Source organism: Larus michahellis, chromosome 16 (genome assembly GCF_964199755.1).
Source record: "Larus michahellis chromosome 16, bLarMic1.1, whole genome shotgun sequence".
Lineage (NCBI taxonomy): Eukaryota > Metazoa > Chordata > Aves > Charadriiformes > Laridae > Larus > Larus michahellis.
Window position 1 is genome coordinate 5,481,632 of NC_133911.1, and position 26,006 is coordinate 5,507,637.

The window sequence follows — 26,006 nt, forward strand, 5'->3', positions numbered from 1 at the left end:
TTCCCCCACTGCCCCGCTCTCCTCAGCGCCCCCCCCAGAGCCTCCGTCAGCGCCCGCTCCCGCCCCTCACGGCCGCCTCCCCTCAGCACCGCCCTCGCCCCTGTTGCCATGGCGCGCGCGGGCCGCCCCTCCCGCCCCGCCACGACGTGCCGCTGGGGCCCCGCCCCTCGCCGCCTCCCCGCCGCTCACCATTGGCCGGCGCCGGGTGGGGGCCCGGCATGCCCGCTTCCCTCCGCGGCGCCGGGCGGCCTCACGTGATCCCGCCCCAAGATGGCCGCCGCCGCCCTCTTGTTTTGATGAATAATCTCTGCGCGGGGCAGGGGCCGCGGCGCGGGCGCGGGCACGGGCCGGGGCTGTGGGCGGGCTGGGGCAACCGGCGGGGTGGCTCCCCCTGGGGTGCGGCGGCAGCTGAGGCGCGGGCGGGCAAGGGGCTGCGGGGAACGGGCCGGGGGCGGCGGCGGGGCCGGCTGCCGGCGGGCGAGGCGCGGCGCGGCCGCCCCGGAGATGCCCTTGTGAGGCGGCCCGGGGAGGGGGGTGTCTGAGGCGACAGGAAAGCGCTTCCTCGGAGCTGCCCCTCGGCGGGGCAGAGGAAAGCGCCCTACCTCCGTTCACCATTAAGAGGAAGGCGATGGAGGAGCTGAGCGCGGATGAGGTGAGTCGGAGGGGCCGGGGCCTGAGGGGGCGGCCGGTCCCCGCGGGGAGAGGGCGCCGGGCTGTGCCGGGCCCTTCTCCTCACCGGAGGGGGGTCGCTGAGGCGCTGGGCCTTTGCCCGGTGTCTGCGCTGGGTGTTTTTCGTGCTGTCCCTGAGCTGCCGCCCCCCAGCCGGTTGGTGGGGTTGAATTTTTTCTCCTGGTTAATTGTTCGTTCTCTGTTTCCATCTGGCAGGTAGTCTTTATCTGGAAGACGTTTCCTTTCTGTGTGCAACGCTAGGCGGTTTATATGTTCCCTGAGAGTGACTTTTTTTAAAAAACAACCAACGTGCTTTTTATCATAGTAAACCACTTAAAATCTTGCTTCCTCAGATTCTTGGCTGAGAGGCAAGGGGGGTGTATGTGTGGTCTTATATTTAATATAATTTCTTCTTGAAACACTTTGAAATAGGCTTGCCAGTTTTCCAATGCTTCCTTTGATTTACTTTTTAAAAATTTATTATTCAATCTCGTGTTCTTTCACTTAAGAGTTATACATGTTATGATTCTATTCCTTGCCCATGGCAGGGTGTTGAAACTAGATGATTTTTAAGGTCCCTTCCAACGTAAACCATTCTATGATTACATTGTGATTGACAAACATCTGACATGGAATAATGTGAACTGTTTCTCGTTTTTTTTGTTTTTTTTTTTTTTTTTTAAATATAAACTGAGGTGTTATGTTTTGCCCGTATATTGGAGGACTCTCAAATGAATTCTGTTGTGGTACTGATCAGGATATAGGGAGTTTCCCACTGTCCCAGTGTAATGCCCAGATCATGTACAACTTTAAATGTTCCCTCATCTCTTTAATATTTTGTTATTAAAGCATACTGTGTACATATAAAGTGTACTGTATTGAGCCAGCTGCAGCATAGGCTTATTGCTGTACTTATACTCCAGGGAGGATCAAAAGAAGTTATTTTTGTTCTGTGCCATATCTTATGGCGGGATTGTAGAGCAAGGTGGCTGCGGTTGTCACTCAGATTTGTATTCCAAAAAGATAAGATGTTTTTGATAATGCTGTATATCATGATTTAGCAATCCCACTATGTTGCAGCAGGAACTAGGAGGAAATACTTCATGCTATTTATTTGATGCAGGTGCTTATACTCTGAGTAAGTGTTGAGAAAAGGAGTACAGTTCCCGTGTTGAGGACAGTGGGACAGGACACCGGTGGTGTAATTCCTACTGCGAAAAGGGATCTCTAATTTTATAGGTGTATTTCATGAGTACTTTGTTTACATGCAGGTCTTCTAATTGTTAAACTGCATCTGATTATGAGGTGTTTTATGATTAATTTCAGGATTATTTAACCTATGTAAGCTTGTTTGTGTCACTGCTTCAGCAAATTACTGACATCATCAAAACCACTGCATCGTGGAACTGAGACTGCAGAAAATGAGTTCTCCAGCAGGGACTCATGTACATTTTCTGGCAAAATGTTTGTCTTGAGTGACTCAAGTTTTTCCCTGTCTTTCTATTACAGGTCTGGTAGGACCAAAGCTGACTGGTCTTTAAGGTGATTGCTTGAGACAAACTTAATCTTATATCATTTTAAGAGAGTCACACTGTCACTTCTTATTTTTAATGGACTCCTCATCAAAAAGTCAGAGCCAAGTCTATTGTAATATTTCTCCACTTCTTCACTTTACTGTTACTTGGCACAGTGGACCCTGGGTCAGAGGTGAACTATATGGAAAAATAGCCTTCTGAAATATGTGACTTCTGTCCAATTCAAACTTCTTATCTGGCGGTGACTGAAGGCAAAAAAACACTTAACTAAAGTTGGAATTAGTTGCAAGCCTCTTGTAGATTAGGTTATCTTCTTGCATAGAACCATAATTAAGTATAACAATAACAGATGCAATTGATAATGGCTTTGGGATTATAGGATATGTTTTAGCTTCAATAAGATATTTTTCCACTGCGGTCAACAGTGTCTGTCACTGAAGTTTTCTCAGTGTTTACTTTGTTAAAGCACTGGAAGTTGTCATTCACTACAGACCAGACTAAAATCTTTAGGAGGGGAGAAAAGAAAATTCCTTTTTAGTGTGCGAATTTTAGCACGATGGATAGCACAAGATGTGAATAGGGACTGCATAAAAAAAAAAAAAACTAAGCCAAATGTGGCAAAAAGGGAGAAAGAATGACGTGAACTTAGCATCTTCTAACATTTACATGATTTTTGAGTAGTTGAGTTGTGTTTTCTGAGCATAGAACATGACCAGTGTCACCAGAAAATGAAGTATTTCTTAAACCAATTTAACATGCTCTAAGGAATACAAGAAAAATAAAGCTATCCATTCAAATTACCTTTTATTGTACAGGTTTGGAACTCTTCTATAATTGTGGTAGAATGCAAAATTTCCTTAGTCTCACTAAGCAGTTGCCGCTAAAGCAGGTGTTATTACAGAATTTTTTTTTAACTGAGAGTGTGAGCCTGAGGGGCCAGTCTTCCTGGTCATATCTCTATTGGTCTGCTGCAAAATTAAATTATCAATTAACCATCTTTAAACAGGGTGGTATTTTTACATTGTTTGGTTTAGTGTGTCCAGCTAACAGGTTTTAAGAAGTCCAGTAAGATCAAAAATGTATTTCTGAAAATTACTATTCAAAGACGTAGTCCAGATGTGTCCAGCGAAAACTGTACTAATTAAAAAACAACGTGCTTTTTGCTTTTTCCATTCAACCCATTAGGGTTTTTTATTTACATTTTAAACTGTATATTATGGAGTTGTGCTTTGTAGGGAAGATAGACATTGTTTGTTCCCTAGCCTTTGTAATAATTAGTACCAAATAACTTGTCACTGTTAGGTAATGTAATGACACATAACAGCTTTGCCATATGTCACTATGGCAAGTACTTAGCTGACATCAAGGGCTGGGTATTATTGAGGTACCCTAAACTTTGCTAAGAAAATATTTTAAAAAAACCCCAGCTATGTGTTTTTCTTCATGCTAATTTGGAGACTCATTCAGTCTGAAATGAGAAGAGGTCACTTTGAATTCCCGCAATTTGAACATACGATATCTGTGTTACGGGAAGGAGACAGGTTGGGGCCTCGTGACTGCGTGAACAAGCTACGTCTTCTGAGTCCCCATGTTGTGCTCATCTTCCATCGTAAAGCCCATCTTCCCTCCTCTTGATGCCCTTTAGTCTTAAGGGAAGGGAATTAACTGGATAGAATGAGTGCCGTTTTATGCTGTATTCTCAGACTTCTCTTTCTGCCTGCACCTTGGCCTTTCTAGCATAATATCTTTGCTTCTCCCCTTTTTTTTCTGTCTTACTTAAAGCTTCCTTATCTTCAGATCAGATTTCTGTGATAACTTTATGTAAATGTAGAGGAATATGACAACTTGGGGTATCTAGAACCAAATCTGGTCTTTTAACAATTGCTTAATGTACCCTCAGTTGTGAAAGCTGTCTCTTTTGCTGGAAAAAATATTTTAATGTTAGTTTGTTCAGCAGTGACGAAGATAAGTATATTTTGCCTATCATCCTTAAAGGGACAGGGAAAAATCTTGCACTAGTTTTAATTGCAATATCTTATCGAAAAGGAACTTGGTGTCTACGCAGATTTCCTTGTTCCATGCCCTTTTCTGAATTTTTTTCAGGGCAGGTTACAGTCTGGGGGATTGGTCCATAGGAGAGATGGGTGGTTGATGGACTAAGAGTGACAAATACGAGGCAGAAGGTTCATCTTGGTGTCCTCCTGTTTCAACAGTGATGATTGTGGCTGGTTTTGATGTAGCTTTGGCATTGATCTAGCGGAGCACTGTAGGTGAAGGAATGCTGGGTGGCAGAAGTGTGACCTCAATTATCTGCTTGAAACTGGGAGAAGAGGAAGAGAGGTTTCGTGCAAATCATCCCTTGTGAGGGATATGACCTTGTTTGAGTAATCAACATTTGACTGTATTTGAGAATAAGTTGATACGTATGTTGATTATTATCTATGTCTTTTTCTCCTTACGTATTTCCTTGCTAACATCAGATGTGGAACTAGCTAGCAAGAATGAATATGAACAGTTATGGAAAAGTTTCACATCACATTTATTTTTCTTTCTTTTTCCATAATTAATCTTCATCTTTCTCTCTCAGCCACTTCTGCATATATGGGCTATTTGCGTGTGTATTTGTATTTTTTTTTTTCCCTCCGTTCCTCCCTACCATTCCCTTATCTGAAAAACATGGTTATAGATCAGTTGAATGGTAAGGAAACAGCTTTTAAAACTTTAATTCAACACGCTAATTCAAAGAGACTTCAATTCAGCTAGGTTGTTTTACTGATAATATTTTTGGTACAGCTTTATGAGCTATGAACATTTCATTTGGATTCAGCAATAGGGAAAATGGACATGGGGACACGTAGCTGATATTTTCTCACGTATGCCTCTGAGGGGTGAGATAGTTCTGTAGTTTTCAGATAAACAACGGAAAATTTATGATTATAAGATACAAGTGGAGAAAAACTAAGATTTTTTTTTTTTAAAAAACCCTTTAACTTAGAGACCCTAATTTGTACAGCTGCTACTTACGGCAAAGCTAAACAATTTATCTATGCAAAAGCTCCCTTATTTTGCTTGACAAGGAGGAGGGATTAAGACATTCTGCTCATAGGCTTTTTTTTGTCTTAAGAACAAAAACAAAAAGACAATTTATTTTCTAGCTTCCTTCCATGTTCATGTGGTGACACCTGTCATGGAGGAAGATGTAGTTCCAGACACTGTTTTCCCACAGTTTTTGAAGTCTGATTTAATTTGATCTGTTCTTCTTGCTGGAGTAGGTTTCACAGGCCATTAAATGACTACAGTAATGTAGCGTAGACATTGACTTGACACAGATCCTTTGTTCACTCTTCCACTTGCTTGGCAGTTCTTTAGGATTATGAGCAGAAACGAAAACCGATACATTGCATGCAATGCAACGCTCGAGTATCATAATACAAACAGGGAATAACATGAATTGCTTATTTTTGCAGGGAGTGGACACCCTCAAATATGATACTTATATTTTGTGCTGGGCCTATTTTGAGCTGAACGTGTAAACTTTAGGAACAGGTCTTCTGAGGCAGCCTGTGATAAATAATTTATTTTCTGTTTTTCATTTATGCTTTGTTTCACTTGGAGCACGTACAGGTTATGAGTTTTGTAAGTTTTACTTTGTCTGTTTATTTCTCGTGTATAGTATTAGTGTTCTGTGTTAACATGCTAATTTTAATAAATAGGTTCATAATGGTTTTCTGAAGTCAGATTTTGAAGGCCAATGCTTCTCTGTCTTACAAGTAACATGCAAAAAGTGTTTTTTAAATTTTGCGTGGTGGAATGTGTCTAGGCGATGAGAAGATGTTATTTACTGTCTGTCTTTACTTCCCAAGCTGCTTCTGACCGGCAGATGAGTTGTATATTTTTAGTGTTGCAGGTCTGTTTCAGATTAACTTGGACAGTGGTCGTCTTTAATAACTTTCGACTGGATCTTTTTTAGCACGGTTTTTTTTATTAGTATCATGTGGTGTGAAATTAAGGCAAAGGTCACGTTCATATTGTCCCTTTTATCAGATTAATGCAGTTTGTTTCATCAAATGCCAAAACAAATGGGGAGGAGTGTTACAGGTTTTGAAATTGCTGAGCAGTAAATGTTAAACTTGTCTTACGCAACCGTTTGATGCACAAACACAGTGTTCTCCAATGCAAATGGTTTTCCAAGGCAGCAAATGCATACTTAAAATCTAAACATCAAGGGTATTTTAGCATTGTAATGCAGAACAGAAAAATGGCAGCAAGACTTGGTTCCATTTAGCGGGTTATCAAGTAAAGCTTCTGTATTTGCAGATTCACCAGAGTGAACAAGACAACCACAAGGTGCGTGTGCACATATACATGCAAACAAACTTGTTCATTTCCTGTTACTTTATCTCCTTTGTGCAGATTCGTCGAAGGCGCCTTGCTCGGTTGGCGGGTGGACCATCTTCCCAGCCAACTACGCCACTCACGTCACCACAGAGAGAGACCCCACCGGGACCACCTGTAGTGACACCAGCCCCAGGGCCATCCCATAGCCTAGGTCTAAATGTCCACAGCATGACCCCAGCTACCTCTCCAATCGGTGCATCAGGTAGGCTGGCATGTTGGTGACAAAATTATTATTGTATGTCTACTGAAAGCTATAAGGCAACTCCTTATCTTTAGAACAGGAACACTATTACTGGTGTTATTTCTGCTGTTACTAAAAATAATTTTCAAAAAGAAATGTTCTAAAATGGTGAATGAAGGTTTTCATTTTCCAAATAATAAATGGTTAGATACAATTCCAGGTATCGGTAAACCAATGCCATTTAAAATATGGGTTACCAAAGCTTGAAGTTTGTAATACAGTTTCATATTGCAGAAAAGAAAGCTTTCCCTGTCTGTCAAGGAGACAGGAAAAAACCCTTTTCAGTCTTGCAACACAGTTTTTTATTGATTGGTTTCTAGGTACGTTTTAGCAATCAGTCCCAAGTTCATTTTTGATCTTTAATTACTAGCATTTGGCACAATTAAAAATAGTAGGTTGTGACTGTGCATTGTCAACATAAGAATAAAGTATTTGCTTTCTCCCTTTCTATTATTTTGCCAATTTCACTATTTACTGGAGTGAAAATACAAACAGGATATGTACAAATGGTGTTTATTTCAGAACATATGAATAACGTGATCTATTAAAGTCAGACAAATTCAGAGAGCATGGAAAGTTGGGAGGATTACTTTGCAGAGAGGTGAAGACAATATTCTCATATATAATACCACTTTTGATCTAAAAAAAACCACAACCAGACCAACCCTGATTTCAAGCTGGGTATCTTGGAAATCAAAACAAATTAGCACAATTTCCAGTATTGTTATCTTTATCTGAAAACTGAAATTGTTTTGCATGTGTTGTAACTAAGCTAAGAGGTTCACAAAACCAATCTCAAAACAAGCGTCAAGATTGTTTTAAACAGGTTTTCAGTATCATAGAATCATTTAGGTTGGAAAAGATCATCAAGTCCAACCATTTGATGTCCATATATTGAGGCGCCCAAAACTGCCCATAGTGCTTGAGGTGATTTCTAATGATTTGATAGGAATAATATTTTTTCTGGTGTTCCTTGATAAGCATGCAGAATTCTTTATCTATTTACCTATTTGCTTTTTGAAATGTTACGTTTTACCCTTTGGCAGGTACAGTAATTTACAAGCTTAAATCCTGTAATTAAATTACAGTGCTGTTCTGAAATACCTAGAAGTGACTCCTTCCTGCTTATTTTGTTGCCTTGTATCCAAAGCAGGACAGAGAAAAGCTATCAAAAGCATTTCCTGAAAAAAGCTCATTGCAGATGGAATTTAACACTGTGTATTGTCCTCATGATTATAGACAGCAACCCAGAAGCAAAGGTGACTCTTTTTTTTCCTTTAAGAGCGGTGCAGAGGTCACTTAACTGTGTTCACTCAGCCTGTGGTTACATGGCTATTTTAACCCATCTTAGGTCTGACTCTTGCTGAAAGGAGTATTTCTCACCGCCTCTCCCTCTGCTGTCCTTAGCAACTGTGTGGTGAGGTGGATCATGGACTTGATCCAGGTGAAAACTAACCCAGGAAAAATAAATGGTTAATTTTCAAATAGATGAGGTCCTGATTCATCTTACTGCACAACTGTGTAAACGATAATGCCAACAGACCAGGAGGTGGGGAAACGTGTACCTGGAGGTAGAAATGTTCGTGTATTGGCAGATGGGTTTATTATGGTTTGAAGCGGTCAGATAGTGAAGACCTTAGAGACTTCTGTTTAAGAATTCATCTGTCTGTACTGGACAGTACCTAGGCACATGGACTAGATTGTTTGATTACCAGAAACAGAAGTTACCTAGTGTTTGCCTCCTACAGTGCCATTCATTGCAGCAATTTAATAATGTGTGTCTTTCTTATACGAGGGTAAGAGATACGGTTAAATTGGGGAATACATCAGGAAAAAATGTTGACAACTGATTATCTGCTGTATTTGTTTAGCATAAACGAAGACTCAGCTAATGCTGTGTGGTTTGCAAGAGTTCCTTTGAGCAGTGAAATGGCTCAAATGGACATTCAGAGAGCAACCCTGGCAGAATAGCGTACTTGTAAGCACCCATTTTTATAAGAAGTTGCATGTCATGGTGAAATCAGAATCAACACATCAATTTAAAGGAAAATATGATCAGTATTTTGGAGAGCCTAAAGACGAATCACAGCCACACGTGGGGTGTGTGGTCTTCATAATTTTTGCACACCTCTGTATGCTGTTATATTATATTTTTTTTAAGGAAAACTGAAACTTTACTGTTGTAAATCGTGACTTCAGACAGAGTCACTAGACACAAATTCTAGGATTAGACTACACTTAAGAGCCCTCTCCGTATAGATGTGTGTAGAACTCATTCAGCTTCCATTGTTATTGAATGCAAGGCTTTTTCTGGATTAGTTGGAATTATGCATATAACTTTCCTTCTACCATGCTAGTATCTAAAACTTCTCTGAAGAAGAGAACTTTGAATGCAGGTAAGTGTTCCTACGTTGCTGCTGCAAGGGGAGGTAGAAAATGTGATTGTCTGTAGTCAAATGTGATTACTGTTAACGTTTATTTCCTAGTGAATTACTAAGAATGCTTAAAACCTGGATTGTAAAACAATATTTCCTCACCTTTTCCATCCAAATAATTGTGTAGTGCCTTCTCTTCTCTGTAGAAGTAATCTTGGTGGTGCCTTTTCTCTAGGAGTAGCCCACCGAAGCCAGAGCAGCGAAGGAGTGAGTTCACTCAGCAGTTCTCCATCTAACAGCCTTGAAACACAATCTCAGTCTCTCTCTCGATCTCAGAGCATGGATATTGATAGTGTCTCCTGCGAGAAAAGGTAAAAAATGCAGCTTGTGTAAGCCGGCAAATACTGCACAGTACTAATCATCAGAACCACTTACACAGGAAAATATTCTGCCATTTCTCACTTCCAGATCTGTTAATGTAATAAGGTTAAATGCTTAAAAATGGCATACTGTTTAGACCACAGTAATACTTTTTCTAGTCTGGTTTTAATGGGAATTCCTGACCTAAAGTGATAGAAGACAAAGCATTATTTTAGACATTAAGTGATGAGCATGTCTGGTGGGGATAATTCAGCTATTCTATTTAAAAAAGAAAAGGTTGTGGGATGTGATAGCTGTGCAGTTTGTGTTGCCTCCTGAAGAAATTTAGTATTGTGTTTCTTGAATTCAAAATAAATGTAATATGAGAAGCATCTATCAGCTAGGGGTTTTAATTGTTGTTTGTGCATATGGCTGTTCCTGTTGCTTTGGTTTTTCTCTGCTGTTCCTAGTTAAGGTGACACTCCTTCAGTCAGCATTTTGCAGAGGACTGTCTGTGGCTTTCTATACATTAATAGGGCGGCTTCTCTTATTTCCACTTGCAGTATGTCCCAGGTCGATGTGGATTCAGGAATTGAAAACATGGAGGTTGATGAGAATGATCGCAGAGAGAAAAGGAGTCTGACAGATAAGGTTAGTCTGTTTTATGTTGGCTTTTCTCTTCTAAACTACATATGTATGTTATAGTGACATCGAGCTTCAGGATTTCATGGGAGAACCGCTTCAGATTATGCAATTCGGAGTTGACAGTGCTGGTTTTTGGTTTTCAGTGTAATGCATGCTTCTGTTATGTAAAAATTTAATTATTTTATGAAGACTTCACCTCAGACTTTGCTTATATTGTTGTGCTTTCCCTCACTGACATATCCTTACACGGCTGCAGCTTTGCAATCTGTAGTATTCCTGGGTCTTGCCTTGCATGCTTTTCTTTCTCAAAAGGCACAACATTGTTTTTTGGAGAAATTCTTTACTAGAACTGTGTATGGTAAGTATTCCAAAGAATGGAATAGGAACAGGAACAAAGGATTTAAGGTGGAGGAGTGATGCAGAGTGTTAGCTTGCGGTGAGTTCAGTTATCTCTGTATTTTGAATATGTGCTTTCGAGAGGGTGGAACTAGCCCTCGATGTCATCTATGAACAATTTCTTCACTCTATTTCCTCATGAAAATTATGGAAAGGAAAAAAAGTCAAAACCTCTAATATCAAAGTTGCATTTTGATTGTCTCAAACTAGTTTATTAATTAATTTGAAAACTCTGAAGAAAATGTTATATATCCTGCAATAAAATGACCTATTAATGCCCAGATCCATTTTTTAATATGCAGTAGGCCTGAAGAAATATTAAGACACTTCTGAAGATAAGCTGAAGCTTATTTGTGTAGCATTTAGAGGTCTACTAATAAAGTACTGCTTCGAATATTTTGTATGCTGAAGTTACATAGCATTCTATGTAATAAGATTTTCTTCTTAATGATATTACAAGAAAACAAATAAGAATATTTAGCTATCAAGGTTTGGTCAGGTGGTGGAACTCTTTAAAGCAGAAAAAGAAAGCAAGCAAGTACAAAGCTCTAAATTGCTCCTAAGATTGTCCTCTTTGTTGTTTAATATTAAGGCCCGTGTGAAATAAAGCCATAAAGAAATGGGACATCAGTGAAGTGGAGAGAAGTTTCTGCAACAGTTCTTGCAGTGCTCATTAGATGTCTTTGTTTATTCCTGCACTGTCAGTAATAAGGTCAGTTGGTGAAAGCCTGGCTTAAAGCCATGTAGCGGCATCCCTGCTGCAGAATCCTTCCCAGTCAATTCCTAGATGCAAATCAGGCCGTTGGACAGCTTGCATTATGCTACTGTGAAATAAATAGCTTGGAATCAAGGGCAATCTTGAAGAGGGGGACACACGACCACTGGAAAGTAAAATAAAGCTTTGCAAACTTGGTTTAGTTTCACTTATTCATTTGGAGATGCCAAAAAGTTAAGTGGATAGGAGACAGCAGAGTCCTCATTTAGGAGCAAAAAAAATTTCTTGGCTGGTTATCTGCATGCCAAATGATGTCAATAATAAAGTTGTCTTCTGCTACATCTTTTCTGCATCTCTTTTGTGTTTCTTCAGGGTTTTTTCCAAATACATTTTGAGAAATATATCTATATTCCTTTATAAATGGAAAATCTGCCATTAAGAGTTCGTCTGAAGCTGTTTGAAGAAGACCTGCATCTGATAAAATTGTGACTTGACTAGTACAATTGCATATAAGTTGATTTTTTTTATTTTTTTTTTTAACCCCCGTAAACAAGGAACCTCTGTCTGGGTCTGAAGTATCTGAGGAGCAAGCTTTACAGCTGGTCTGTAAGATCTTCAGAGTCTCTTGGAAGGACCGAGACAGAGACGTTATCTTCCTGAATTCACTCTCTGCCCAGTTCAAGCAGAACCCAAAGGAAGGTGGGTATCTCAACTGTTACCGTTGTAGGGATTGTTGCAGTTGAGTGGCGTGCTCCCTATTCTTATTTGTAGCTTTTTGTCTCTGCTACAGTGCCAGAGCCACCTACTAGTGGTCTTTGCTTGATTTCAACATCTGCTGTCAGCTGATGTAGTAGGAAATGGAATCCCCAAAAAGGAACATGGACTGATTGGTCCATAGCTCCTGTTTTACTTAATTGCTGTGCTCTTATTGCATATGTCTTCTGTTGTCAAACTAGTGTGCTGATATTGCAGCGTTGTTGGATTTATTTTTGTTTTCAGAAACCTTTTACTGACTTAAAAGCTTGTCTTGCATCATAATAGACACTTAGCAGTTAATTTGATAAGCTAAAAATTCCTGATTATTTTAGGTAACGAATTATATTTTATGTCAGCTATAAGATATGACCAAATTCAAAATTGTTATTTTATGTGTGGGTATATGTGGGGTGGGGTATGTGTGCACACGCATTTTTTTCCTTTCTTTATGACAGAACCTGCCCAACTCAACAGTAGAGGGGGATAATTTAAGAGGGATAGAAAAGACAACTTTAATAATCAACAATAAGAACAATAGGTCATCTATGATCTCCTGTATTTTCCATAGAAACTGTATTTTTGTGTAGTTGTAATTCCAGAACCTAGTTAATATAGACAGTGTGATAGTTATAAATGTGTCAGTCTATTGTTTTTGCCAAAAGCAGGACTCTATTCACAGAAGTAAATTACTGTCCTTTTTAGTTGAAAGCTCTGATAACGTTTACATCTCTGACTAATGTGTAGATGAAGACAGTAGGTGAGGATATTAACTCTCTTCTTTTATTCTAAACAGTGTTTTCAGATTTTAAGGACTTGATGGGGCAGATTTTGATGGAAGTGCTGATGATGTCCACGCAGTCAAGGGATGAAAACCCATTTGCTAGCCTGACAGCTACATCACAACCAATTGCGGCAGCTGCCCGCTCTCCTGACAGAAGCCTGATTTTAAACATGGGCTCTAACCCAGGAAGCAGCCCAATGTTCTGTAATGTGGGCTCCTTTGGTTCCAGTTCATTATCCAGGTGACTTCTGATTATAACTGAATACTGTTTTCACTTGAGTACCAATTGGTAGACTTGAAGAGAGAGAGGGGCACAGAAATGTCCCAAGAACAATAAGTAGAATAGATTTTTAAAGTTCTTCACTCTTTTTCATGTGAACGTTCCTTCATTTCACCCATTTTTGATTATATTGCCATGGCTAGAAGTGTATTTCATAGGTTAAAGCCATGTAGCTTGTTCCTTCTGAGAGGTATCCCTATCTTGCATCAGTGAAGGCTGTGACTCTTAGCGTAAAAGTGTGTATATGGTGACATAGTTTTATTCAACAATAGTAAAAAGGAATAATGTGTATGAGCTGCAGAATTATTGCTGAAGAGTCATCAGAAGGGCAAGGGCTTCTCTTGCTCATTTTATCTTTTTCACCCTTTTTCTGCATATCCTAAATCATTGCTTTTTTTTTTTTTCTTTTTCCCCTGTAACTGGTTTAGTCTCTATGGGACTAGTCCAGCTCCTACTACCAATTTCACAAGCTTTGTACCAATGACTGGTTCATCTCTTACCCCACCAGCCAGTTCAGTTGCCACTACATCTGTGCCTTCCATTACTGTCAGCTCTCACCTCACAGCAACAAGCCCTTCTTGGACGCAGCCTTCCTCTCCGAGGTACCGGCCATACACCGTTGCCCATTCTGGAGGCTTTTCAGCTTCTTCCATCCCACGTTCCTTGAATATTTCCATCCCATCTAGTTCACCAAGTCCTCCAGCCATGGCTGCTAGCCCTCCAGCCATGCCAGTCATCGCATCCAGACAGAGACCCACAACAATGGGTCCACCTTTGTTTACTGCTTCACCCAGTACCTTGCGCAGGCGTTCTTCTTTACTGAACAGGATTCCTTCTAGGTATTTCACAAGAACAAAAGAGTGTGTTTAACGTGTGCTGTGCAGGGTGTGGCATAATCTGCAATTTGGAAAAACTATGTTTGTGCTGAGCTCACCCTACTTACCCCGAGTTGATTTCTGCGTTTTTGGTTTGTACTAATAGGTTGACTTGCTAACAAGCCGTTTTTGACAAAATGCTAAACCTGCTTTTACGAGCATTTGAGGTGTAATGTAATTACTTTAAAGGTAGCAATGTTGTTTTAATTTCCTTCTCTTCTTACATCCATTCCAGTTAAACTAGTAGCTTTCTGTTGGGTTGCTGCTGCTGGGTAGTAAACCAAACAGAACTCCTGCTTTGAAATCAGTTTTCTCAGTAGTGCTTTAGTTGATTTGTTGAAAGCTGTTACTTGTTGGACTGTGTTAGATTTGATTCCCTAGTGCATAGATTTAAATGACAGATTAGCCTCTTTCAACCTGCCAGGCTGAGTACTACTGCTGGCTGCTCCTGGAATCCCCAGTCCTTGCAGGAGGGAGAAATGCGCACGCAAGGTTTTGAGACCACTGATTTAAAGTTCAGTAGCTTAGAGCTGTAATACTGATTATTCAGTCATGTCTAAACATTCCCACGTCAGCTGTAATTTTTATTAGGTCTCAAAAACCTTTTAAATTTTGGTCTGTGAATGTGTGGTGTTTTGATATGTGAATAACTTGTAGTAGTATAATAGAGCATGTTAGCATAGTCTTGGTTTTACTAACATGGTGTTATCCATTGTCTGCATGTTTAGAGAAGATGATTTTTGGCAGACTTACAAAGAAAAGCTACCATTTACTTTTTCTTCTGGCTTAAAAAATCTGATGGCCTTTTTCATTTTTGTTGTGGTAGTATATACGACAACCCTTTCTCCCTCCTCCTTCTTGCCGTTTCTGATGTGTCTGAGGACAGTAGTGATGAAGAAAATGAAGATGATGATTTTTCTTGTGTCCAGTTTGGGTCCAGGTATTGGAGAAAGAGAATGTAACCTGCATGTTTGGTTGCTTAGGAACTAACAGTCTGTGTAGTGTCAAGTGTTCTTCAAAGTAACTTGGGAAATGACTAAAGCCAAGAAGGTGACTTGGATGGGTTTTTAAGATGGCGTATAAACATGTATAATGAATGCTAGTTAGTCAGCTCTTTTTTGAAGAGATGACTAAGATAAAGTAAATGTTAATCATACTGCCTTGTAGGTTTAACGAGCACAGTTTCTGAAATGATGTTGGAGTGGAGCTCCTCATGGACTGTATGAGTAGAAGGAATACTATTCACCCATGGTTGTAATTTTAAAACCAGTGGTACATCATGTGCATGTTTTCCTCTGGAAAAAATAGAAAACGAGGACAAAATTCAATGTGTAGAAAAAGATATAGTAGCGAATAACGAGCTGATGCAAGCAGTGTGACTTTGTTGAAGATTCATTGCTGATTGGCAGCTGAGGGTCTCTCCTCTAGCCTGTAAAGAAAATACACCTGAAAGTTTAAACTGGTCCTTTGACATGGGTAAGTAGTAGAGGCCGATGTAGTTGGAACAGCCAACAATGGAGGGGGGAGAGCAGAATATTTTACTGTAAAACAGAGACTTACAAATTGTATAGCAAAGCCCTTTAATTTGTGTGACAATAAGATATGTGAAAACAAAATGAGAATTGATGTTAGTGAGTTCTGTTTGGAAGCTAGCCAGATAGCTGTGCAAAAAAACTGCAGAACACTGGATATGCCAAGGGAAAAAAGCTTTTGGAAACGTAAATGGGGGTAGGATCTTCTCTAGTTTTACATTCTGTTGCAGAGTAATGCTGCCCTGTCTTGGCTGATACCGAAATGTTTTCCTATTAGGACTGAGATTTTGGTGTGAAAAATGAGCAGCCTTCCTACAAAACTGTTTGTCATATCCCGGTGATTTGTGTTCTTCATTAGTCTGTTGGTGAAAATGATTCATTTCTTTCTTTTCCCATTAAAATCTAACATTCATCAGCTTCATCACATGCACCAGAACTCCTAAAGAAATGCTCCATTCTTTTGGATCAACCCAAATTGGAGAAAGGAGTAAATCTTTTATATAAATCCCATATATTTTAGGAAGACTTTTCTGAAAAATGATACTTAATGTAGTCATTATTTTCTATGAGCATTCAGACCCCTGATTATGACTGATAGTAATTCTGAGTTATAATTTGCAAGTGTAGAAGGGAAACAAGCTGAGAAATTTAAAGGCTACATGCATGTTGAAATACTGAGAGGAAAAGAGTTCCTCCGAGACTTTCAGTCCCCTTTGAAATGTTTTAGTTAGAGCAAAAGTCAGAGGAAATCTAATTGCTTGAGCCTTCAAGCAATTAGATCTAAAACTGAGATAGGTCAAGACTTCAGGAAGTATCTTGTGATGTCAGGGAATGCCCAAAAAGACTTGGTATGAGATAATCTTTTTTCCCCCCACTGGCTTTTCTGTCTCTGATTGTTCCTGCTGTAAATTCGGGCACTACTGCTAAAGCTGGGCTGTTAGCTAGAACACCTTCCAGTAGCATCTCCTCTTTTCCACTCCAGTCTAATTTCAGGAGAGCGAACTTGATAACACAGGTTTAGGGGGTTTGGGGTACATGGAATTTAGGATTATTTTTCTCCCCTGTTTTGTTTAATTCCTATCCTGTTGGCAATTTAATCCAAATGTTGGATTGAGTTGCAAAGCCTTTGGTAAGGATTTCTGAGGCTGCTATGCTTCTGGACTCTGTGTTTGTATATTAAGTCCTGGCATTCTGCAGACAGCAGTAAGATGTTAGTTAAATTATAAACACAATGGCTGTACAATTATGCAACAACTTACGTTGTGAAAATACCAAGGCATTCAATATGTGTATGAAGGATGTATGAGCTTTCAGTTACTTTCAGCATGAACTTTTTCAGTTACTGCTACAGTGAAATCGTTAACAGAATGACTAACTATAGTAGTAGTAGGGTTTTTTTTATATAAATTGAAGTTTTTAAAAGGGTAATTTTTAAGCTGAGTGTGAGAACTCAAGAGATTTAAAGAGACTATAGAAAAGAAAACGTGTGTGTGATTTCATGATTATGGAGTACTATTTTAGTAGAGCTACGTTTTCCATGGATTAGTTTTAATTGAATAACTGGAAACATTCTCTCTGCAAAAAGAGATTGTTGCTATTAGAAGTTATGTTTCTTAACATGCTGAGCTACCAGATGCTTAGCAGTAATAACCTTTCCCTGATTTATTGGCTGAACTGAAAAGCTTGCACAATAGATTTGTACAGCTCGATTATTAAAATGTAAATTATTTTACAGTTTAAAGGAAATTCCAGTTTTGACACAGCTTCTAGTTTTAAACGTGCTTTTAAAAAGCTGCATTTGAGGAAACAAATATCTCATTTTCCAGTTTAAGATCTGGGTCTTATAAATGGGTCTTAATTTAAAATCCACCCTGACTGTAAACAGGCTTTTCTTTGAGGAATAGCAGTAGACCATCCACGTAACTGCTATTTTTTAATTCCATTTGCATAAAGTGAATGTATCTTGCCTTAATTCCCTCCTGTAAAATGAGGATTTTGCTTTTAATTAGCTTTGCCAAGCTGTTATATAGAGAAGAATTATGTTGAGATAGCAAGTCTGAGTGTCGTGGGGTCTGTTCTCGCTTTTGTGTTTAATTTCTCTCTCGTCTCAAGCGTGGTTTTCTTTTTGTGGATTTAGTTTTCATGTTTACAATATCAATGTTTTCTTCTCACCCCTCCCTGAAGTTGTGCTACTGAATGAAATGGCATATTTTACTGTAAGGGCATGGAAATTAACTGAGTAGAAATAAAATTGTCCTCAATGTGAAAATTTTTAAAGGAACAGTTACTTTGATGTATTGCCTCCTGTTTTGTTTGTTCTCCTTCCTTAGAACATCTAAAGTGATTGTCCGTAGCCCTGTCTCTCAGTTAAGGTCTCTTCTCTGCGGTGGGAGGATCTTACCTCCCACGGGTTGGTTACTGTTAGCAGAGTTGGTGAAATTTCTACTGTTCTGAATGTTGTATACAGAGACTGCAGAAACTGTGCAGAGGTTGCCTCATGGCATGGAAGTGTTGTGATGTCCTGAGCGTCCAAACAGTTTTGATGTCAGGTACAACTTAAAGGCTGTTCATTTTCGGTGTTGCCATGTGAGAAGAGGATTTATTGATTCCCACTGAAGTCATGCACTTTATTGCTATCTTTCAGATACTTACTCATTTGATAAGATAATTGATTCTTCAGTCATATTACAGTGCAGCTGAACTTTCAGAGTTGGACGAGCTGTTAAATGGAGGGCTCTTCACAGATCAGAGAAATCATCTTAACTATTGAGCCGTGTGTGATGGGATGGAGTCTTCAGAAAACTGACAGAGGAAGTCAGGAGCTCATGAATTATTTGATTGTGCCCAAGTGAAGAGCTGTACCTAATGGTTTGTTTCTTCTTTTTGTGTGTTTTAAAGTATGGGAGGCTCTGGCAGCTCAAGTGTTTCCGATTCCTGCAGTGACCACTTCACCATTGAAAATTGTAAGGAGACAGAGATGCTGAACTACCTCATTGAGTGTTTTGACAGAGTTGGAATAGAGGAGAGAAAAGCACCAAAGGTATATTTCAGATAAGTGAAGCTGTATCAGTGCTGTTACAAGACATTCCTCTTACTGTTTAGTAGGGAGAGGTGCTGGAAACTGATAGTTCTTTCCTGATGTCTTTGTCATAGAAATAGATTTATAGAATTTATAAGTTCCCTTTGACTCTTATTAATTCATCCTATTCGAATTGCGTATATTTTTACATCTTTAAAATAAGCAATGTGTTAGAAACTGTCCTTCCTCTTTTGACCTGTTGCGTTTTATCCAAGCTTATTCCATGTAAAACATACTTTTGTGAGACCACCTCCCTATCAGCGTTCTATATTCTGCTTTAAGCTTTTGTTTCTGGGTTAAAAACCAAACAACACCTTTTTATATGTAATCTGAAAGGTTTTTAGGCGGAGTAGTACTAATCTTAGTTTGCATAATACATTCATATTGCATGAATAAAGACATTTATCATATTTCCTGTCTGTTCTGTCTCTGAATACTTTCAGTTTGTATTAAAATAAAGTTATTTTTACCAGATGTGTAGCCAGCCAACAGTTAGCCAGTTACTGAGCAACATCCGATCACAATGCATTTCTCATGCTGCTTTGGTGCTACAGGGATCCTTAACACAACCAAGGTAAATACAGCTGATGTTAGTCCTGAAAGTTAGATTGTTCTGGGATTTTCTTTTCCTTCTGAGGTTTAGATAAGAAAACTAAGATCAGTTGTTGGAGCAGGATACAGCTGTGTGCCAGAGGAATAGTTTATTGCTTTACCATTGGAGACTAGTGCTCCCCCGATACAGTGGTGGAGAGCAGTTTAAGTGTTTTCTAATTGTGCTTGGGTGAAATCACCCAGGTTGACTTGAACGGTTTAAGTGGGGGGTCTGAGTTAACCGAGCTGTTTTCTGCCTTACCTCATGCATAAACTGTTTTACTTGCAGATTGTTGGGGCTCTACTCCTGTGAAAGTCAATAACCTGTGCAGCTGCATCTGAGAAACAGTCTTATCAAAATGTGTAGCAAAAACTGCTAAAGTGGCATAGCACTTGCTTACTTCAGAGAGTTTACTACAACAGATTTGGAAATGTAAATTTGTGTGTAGACGTTCTACGCTAAATCAAGACTCTGAGATTTCAAGTACAGTTGTTTCAACAGCAGTTGTTTAACTAGCAGCCTGTATAGTTGCAACAGTAAAAAGGCTTTTGAAATAGGACTTCTACTAAAATCTGCATAATTTTGTATTTATCTTTCCAAACAATACTTCTATAATCTTTAAAGGTGCACCAATTTTTCCACTGTGCTTTGAGATTAGTTTTTTCTTTATGCGAACCAATGTTGACATAAGAATAAGTTTTATATATGTAATTAGGAAAAAAGGATACTTTTTCAAAAATCTTAGGGAGCAGTTAAAAATAATTACTTTATTAATTCAAAAATGACCAATGTTATGTTCTTTTCTTAATCTGGAAAAACAAACATCAAAAAATGTTGTTCCTTTACTAGTTGAGCATAACAAAGGGCCTTTTCATTAGAGAAGAGTAGAATGGAGAACTGATTACTACACAGAAGCTGTTATTTTCTTCCAGCCTCATTAAACTAAAGCGTGATGTTGGCAGTAGCATCTGTTTCACAATAACATTTCCAAAAGTAACTTGAGAAGAGAAGGTTAGTTACTTGTGAAAGTAGATGTGTCTACGTGTTGGTAATCTGCTCTCTGGCACATCCTTAGATGTCATTACTCTGACATTTTTGCAAATACTACTACAAGTACTACTGGAAATAATCAGTAGTTTGGGATATGTTTTTTTTATACAAATAAAGGTCATTGCAGCAGCAGTCTCTGCTGGTACCGTATATGCTGTGTAGGAATCTCCCATTTGGCTTCATCCAAGAACTGGTGAGAACAACTTATCAGGATGAAGAGGTGTTCAAGCAGGTAAGGCATAGGTAAAAAAGAAATAATTATATCATATGATTCTGCAGTTTGCAATATCCAAGAGAGTGGATTTCCAGAGGCTTATTCTGCATCTCACAGTTTTATACCTTTACTACAGGGGCTACCAACCTGCTAAGCACTTGGAATTTGGTTTTGCTCATTTTTAACTCATTTGGCATTTGTGAAAAAGACTGACATTCATTATTTGATGGTTTTAATTATTAAAAGTGCATTTGTTAATAAGCAGCGCACATTTATGTACTGTTGAAGTGAACTACTCAGAATATGTGCGACCATATATATATATTACAGGATTGATCTTGGGTTTTCATCCTTCTAGGCTTCTGTACAAAATATCCTGAAAATGCATGTGTAAGATAACAGCCTTCTGTATTGTACTCAGAAAGATTTATTGTTTTTTCTATCTTGCAGTCTTTAGCCTTATTTGCAACTTTAATAGTTTGCATCTAAGGTGCTAAGAGCATTTTACAAATACTACTCCATTAAGTCTTCATATTTTACAGAGGAGGTGACTGAGAAACATTATTTGGTTTATTTTGTGTGGCAGAGTAATTCACCGAGATGATTAAAAAAAAAAAATTGGAACTGGTGGGCCTAGTAATTAAGACAGGAAGCTAGCAAAGTTCTTCTAGCCCATATAATGTTAAAGTAGATCAGTAAGGTTGTAATTGTCTCTAATTAGTGCTCCTGTAGTATTATGTGACATAGTTGTAAAGGGGCTTTCAGAATGGCATTTATCTTTCCAATTTAAAAAAAGAAATGACATTAGCTAATTTATGTGTAGTGCAAGCATCTTTTAATAATATATATCTCTGTCTGGACACCTTTTAGTAGAGTTCATGCAGATGAAGGTACATGTAAGACTGTCAAAAAGTGGTTATGGAAAGTGTTAAAGGTCACCTACCCTGGAGAAGAGAACCATTCCTCTAGCTGAAGCAGAAAACAACCTCTTTATCGTCCTCTTCAGTAGTACAATTTAATAATATTTTTTGATTGTGACTTACTAATTGGGTATAATTACTTTTGATTAATAAGTTCCTGTTATGTCACTTCCTCTTTCATAACAATCCTTGACTGCTGCTTATTATCTTTACTCTTGGCACAGTTACAACTTACGAGCACAAAACCAACTTGCTTACATGACATGCAAAATTAAAGCTGTATTATTACTCCAAGTGTATTGGCAAATAAATTATCATCCATTTGGGCAATCAAGTTGTTGGAGACCTGCAGAATTTATGCTCTTATTTGTGGATGTAATATCCATCCTTGCACACGTGCGTACAGTATCTGCAGGGATGCTGTGTGGAATGTGTGTGCTTCCCTGTGGGGGTTTCTCATGCAGAGAACTTGATGGAACAACACTGGCTTTTTGTCAGGGTGCTGACATTGCTATTTGTCAGCTTCAGCTTGTATCTGGGGTTATTTGGTTTGCAAAGGAAATGTTTGGAAACAAGTTAGAATGCCATCAGGAAAAATAGATACAAGTGCTTGGAAATACGTTTTTACGGGTAGGTTGTTACGCTCAGGCATCAAGTCGATACGGTGCTTAAACTATATCAAGCAAGTTGGTTTTTAGCTTTGAATAATCTCTTAAGCATTCAGGCTTAACTGATAGAAATTTAAAGAAAAGATCTTAGTTTTTTCTTTTGTATAACTTGCAGTATCTGAAGAATGAACAGGCATTTCATGCTGTGGACAGCAATAGTGTCGCTTGATTGCTTCCTACTCTTGAATAAAGTAATCTACTTCTGTTTTTACAGATCTTTATTCCCATCTTACAAGGCCTGGCTGTAGCTTCCAAAGAGTGTTCCCTTGATAGTGACAATTTTAAATACCCCCTTATGGTAAGCATTGTTCATTTCTAGAAGCAGGTTTTTCATGATTATTGATATCTTAATGCAGATTCTATACAAGATAATGCACTTCAACTTTTTTGGGCTTTGTTTGGTTAGTGGGTTACTATTAAACTCTATGTTGGAAGCTTAATGTGGTATGAGATGTGTAAAAGACCATTAAAAATCCAGTAGAGTCTGAGGCCATTAATATCTTAAGCTTAATGTATAGAGTTTATATAGTGGGCTATTCAAATGTTTATATGCATTGCTTTATACAAGATTAATCAAGCGTATGGATTTCTTCATGCATGCTAGTTAGAATACTGTGGGTGGTTATAAAATCCTGCTAAGCTCCTCCCAATTTAAGTCTGGGAAATAAGGCCCGATATCCGTAGCGGTGTTTGTTGGACTCACTTTTGTATGTGCGAAACTATTGCATTAAACCCAAAATTGTTTGAATTGGTGAATGTTTACTGTAGGCAAATTTCATAATATTCCTTGTCTGAAAAGCTGGGTCTTTTATTTTTAGGTTTTTTTAAGTGCATACTTTAGTCCCTAGATCTGCTGCCCTCCTGCTGCTTTTAGTGACAAAAAAGTGTGAAAAGCATGCTTGGCCACAAAAGAGCAAGTTAAATTCTTGGGTAAATTGAGCATTGTCAGCTAACACCTTCAGATTTTAGCGTCTTCAGCGTGTGATGCCAAAAAAGGCTGTTACATCTCAGGTTTCGTTTGTACTTCAGGAAATCAACTGGACTGGGGTGCTGCAAATCAAATTGACTAAGCAACTGTGGTACTTTGCAAAAATAATAGTTGTTCCTGGTTCTGTGTCTTCCTGCTCTTCTGTTGTTGCCCCCAGTTTAAATTGCCAGCTCTTGCAGATTTGGCTGTTGGCTACAAGTAAGGGCTACTTGAAAATGATACTCCATTTTTATCATCTCTAATTGGCACAGTGTGCCCCAAAAGGATGGAATGGTAGTTCCTAGCTATAGTACAATTGAAGAATGAGAACATGTAATAGAGGAGAAAACGGGATATGTGAAAGCCTACAGTATTCTTGTGTTTTCAGAATTGTCTCGTAACTGCTTTCCTTTTTTCTGTGCTGCAGTTGAAAGTGAGTTAGAGATCTTGGATAGGATTCTTTGTTTCTGGCTTCTGTGTTCATCTGACATTTTTCCACTCTGATTCAAAAGACAAAGGCCTCGGTGTATGTATAGAACAATTGCTCTATTTATTATTGTTACGGACTTTTCTGTGTCAGTTCAGGAGTCCAGTAAAGGCATTGTTATGTTCTGAGCAAACAATTTGCACAGCTAATTTTTGAAATAAGTGCAATAATTTATTATTCTGTGAGGCATGTTAGCCTTTTTGAGACAATTTGGAACAGATGTAAAAGCTAAAGTGGGAGCAGGGTGTGCTGTAGCTCTTTTTGGACCTCTTCACCATTGTAGAAGGTAAAAGTTTTTCCACTGATTAAGGGAAAAAGGTTTGGCTCTTTCAGCAGTTTACCATGTTAAGCTTGTTATTTGCAGACAGGTTATTCAGGAATTACACACAAAAGTGTTTTTTCTTGGGATTTCTTTATAGGCACTATGTGAACTTTGTGAAATCAAGTTTGGGAAAACACACCCTATGTGCAGTTTGGTAAGTGTATCCAGTCTGATTTTTTTTCAAGTTAAAAGAACCATGTAACTTTGTTATATCATTTGGTCCACCTTGATAATGTTCTTCAGAACTGTAAACAGGGGCTGCTGTAGTATCTCATGCTAAACAGTAGTTTAAAGTAAACTGGTAAAGGAGTCCTTTTCCCTGAGAATTTAGAAAAATGAAGGCAAATGGGACTGAAATACCAAGGAGACATTTCCATTTAGCTGTTGGCATGACTGAATGTTGAAGAATTGAGGGCATGTGGCAAACACTCGAAGTGCAAGTAAAACAGTACAGCTGACATAGCAGCTTTCATTAACTTGCTGTTTCTCTTGTTTTCTAGGTTGTCTCTTTGCCCTTGTGGTTGCCTAAATCTTTAAGCACAGGTGCAGGAAGAGAGCTGCAAAGACTTTCCTATCTTGGAGCCTTCTTCAGTCTCTCTGTCTTTGCTGAAGATGATGTAAGTGTTACGGAAGGATGTTGATTGTACTGTGGTGGGTGTTTCTTGTTTGGTTGGATTTTTGTTGTGTTTTTTTTTTTTTTTCCCCTTCCCCAGTATGTTCAATACATTTGCCAATATTCATTCTACTTTCAGAACAAAGTAGTCGAAAAGTACTTCTCAGGGCCTGCAATTACTCTTGAAAACACCCGAGTTGTTAGCCAGTCTTTGCAACATTACCTGGAATTAGCTAGGGTAAGTCTTCTCATGTTTAAAAAATAATGCAAAAATATTGTGGGTTTTTTGGTCTTGACATAGATGAAGAATATAATCTAAAATAATCTAGCTTCTGTATTAAACAACAAGTCTGTTAGGATATGGCTGAAGGGAATTAGGAAGAAAATTAGTGTGCTGTAAGCCAATTCAGAAAATGACAGAACAGTTAGTCATGGATTATAGTTCATGTTAAAGGATGAGTAAAAAAATGCATACTGTATTAGTAGTATGTGTGTTGCACTAGTCCATATACATCTTTTCTGTAACTAATTTCCTAACTAATATATGCATATAATGTTTACAATAAGACCATAACAGAAGTTGTAGTTACTTTTGTGGAATTTGTAGAAAATAAAACTGCAACAGAAAGCAGGAATGCAATGTTCAGAAGTATGTGCAACCTGACAGAATGTTTACTTGAAATTCCAGCAAGAGCTGTTCAAGATTCTACACAGTATTTTACTGAATGGTGAAACTCGAGAAGCGGCTCTCAATTACATGGCAGCTATTGTCAATGCCAACATGAAAAAGGCACAAATGCAGGTAAATAAAAGGAAGATTCTTCCTATAATTTGTGGTTTGTGGTCCTTGTCAATGCGCAAACAGCACTAGATGGCTCATGCGGTGGTGGCTCTGGAATGGAGGGCAAAATAATTTTGAATGCCTACAACAGGCAAGAAACCCTGTCATCAGTCTTTATCTCTTTCAATAAGTTTCCAAAATGACTCTGTTTTACCTATTTGATCAGTTGATGTTGTTTCCTGTCTTAGGACTGCCATGTCACTTCATTAACAGGGATTTTATATTAGATGTTTAAAGCTTTGCACTCTCCCCTCCCTCCCCTTCAGTTCATGGGGGCATCATTCATTCCAATTGGCTATGTTTAAAAAAACATATTTCCCAGCTGGTGAGTTGCTAAGCTTTGTTTGTGTGGTTTCTATAAAAGGACTAATGCAGATCTGAACTGGCATGCTTCCAGCGAAACAACAGGGATGGTATTTTGCCATTGTTTAATTAATGCATTGCACTTACTTCCTGTGATAAAATCTGTGCATGAATCCCGAACAACTGAAGTTTGCATCATTGTTGTCTTCAATCCCCTTTTCAAAAGCAAACACTTGGAACAATTGCAAGGAATATTTCTGTGAAATTCCAGTGAAGAAGCAATGGAAACTTTACACTTAAGATATAACTTATGAATTGAAGCTCAGCAACTATTTGAAGCTCTTCTGTTGCTGTCTATATCTGTGGCAAACCATTCTTGCAAGAGGCCTTTT

The 26,006-nt window shown here is 38.7% G+C and overlaps 1 protein-coding gene across 3 annotated transcripts in view; it reads left to right on the forward strand.

Moving 5' to 3' along the window:
* The first annotated feature begins 427 nt into the window (after window positions 1-427).
* Window positions 428-26,006, forward strand: part of UBE4B (ubiquitination factor E4B) — a 40,835-nt gene continuing 15,256 nt past the window's right edge. The window contains exons 1-16 of one of the 3 annotated variants that reach the window (XM_074609489.1): window positions 428-652; window positions 6,618-6,804; window positions 9,454-9,589; window positions 10,142-10,229; window positions 11,889-12,033; window positions 12,884-13,112; window positions 13,580-13,990; window positions 14,853-14,966; window positions 18,457-18,598; window positions 19,111-19,211; window positions 20,397-20,511; window positions 22,296-22,379; window positions 23,955-24,011; window positions 24,358-24,474; window positions 24,610-24,708; window positions 25,159-25,272. In XM_074609489.1, coding sequence (XP_074465590.1) covers window positions 629-652; window positions 6,618-6,804; window positions 9,454-9,589; window positions 10,142-10,229; window positions 11,889-12,033; window positions 12,884-13,112; window positions 13,580-13,990; window positions 14,853-14,966; window positions 18,457-18,598; window positions 19,111-19,211; window positions 20,397-20,511; window positions 22,296-22,379; window positions 23,955-24,011; window positions 24,358-24,474; window positions 24,610-24,708; window positions 25,159-25,272 — 2,163 coding nt within the window. In that variant the 5' untranslated portion in view covers window positions 428-628. The remainder of the gene's footprint in view (window positions 653-6,617; window positions 6,805-9,453; window positions 9,590-10,141; window positions 10,230-11,888; window positions 12,034-12,883; window positions 13,113-13,579; window positions 13,991-14,852; window positions 14,967-18,456; window positions 18,599-19,110; window positions 19,212-20,396; window positions 20,512-22,295; window positions 22,380-23,954; window positions 24,012-24,357; window positions 24,475-24,609; window positions 24,709-25,158; window positions 25,273-26,006) is intronic. The other 2 variants (XM_074609488.1, XM_074609490.1) reach the window with 2 other exon arrangements.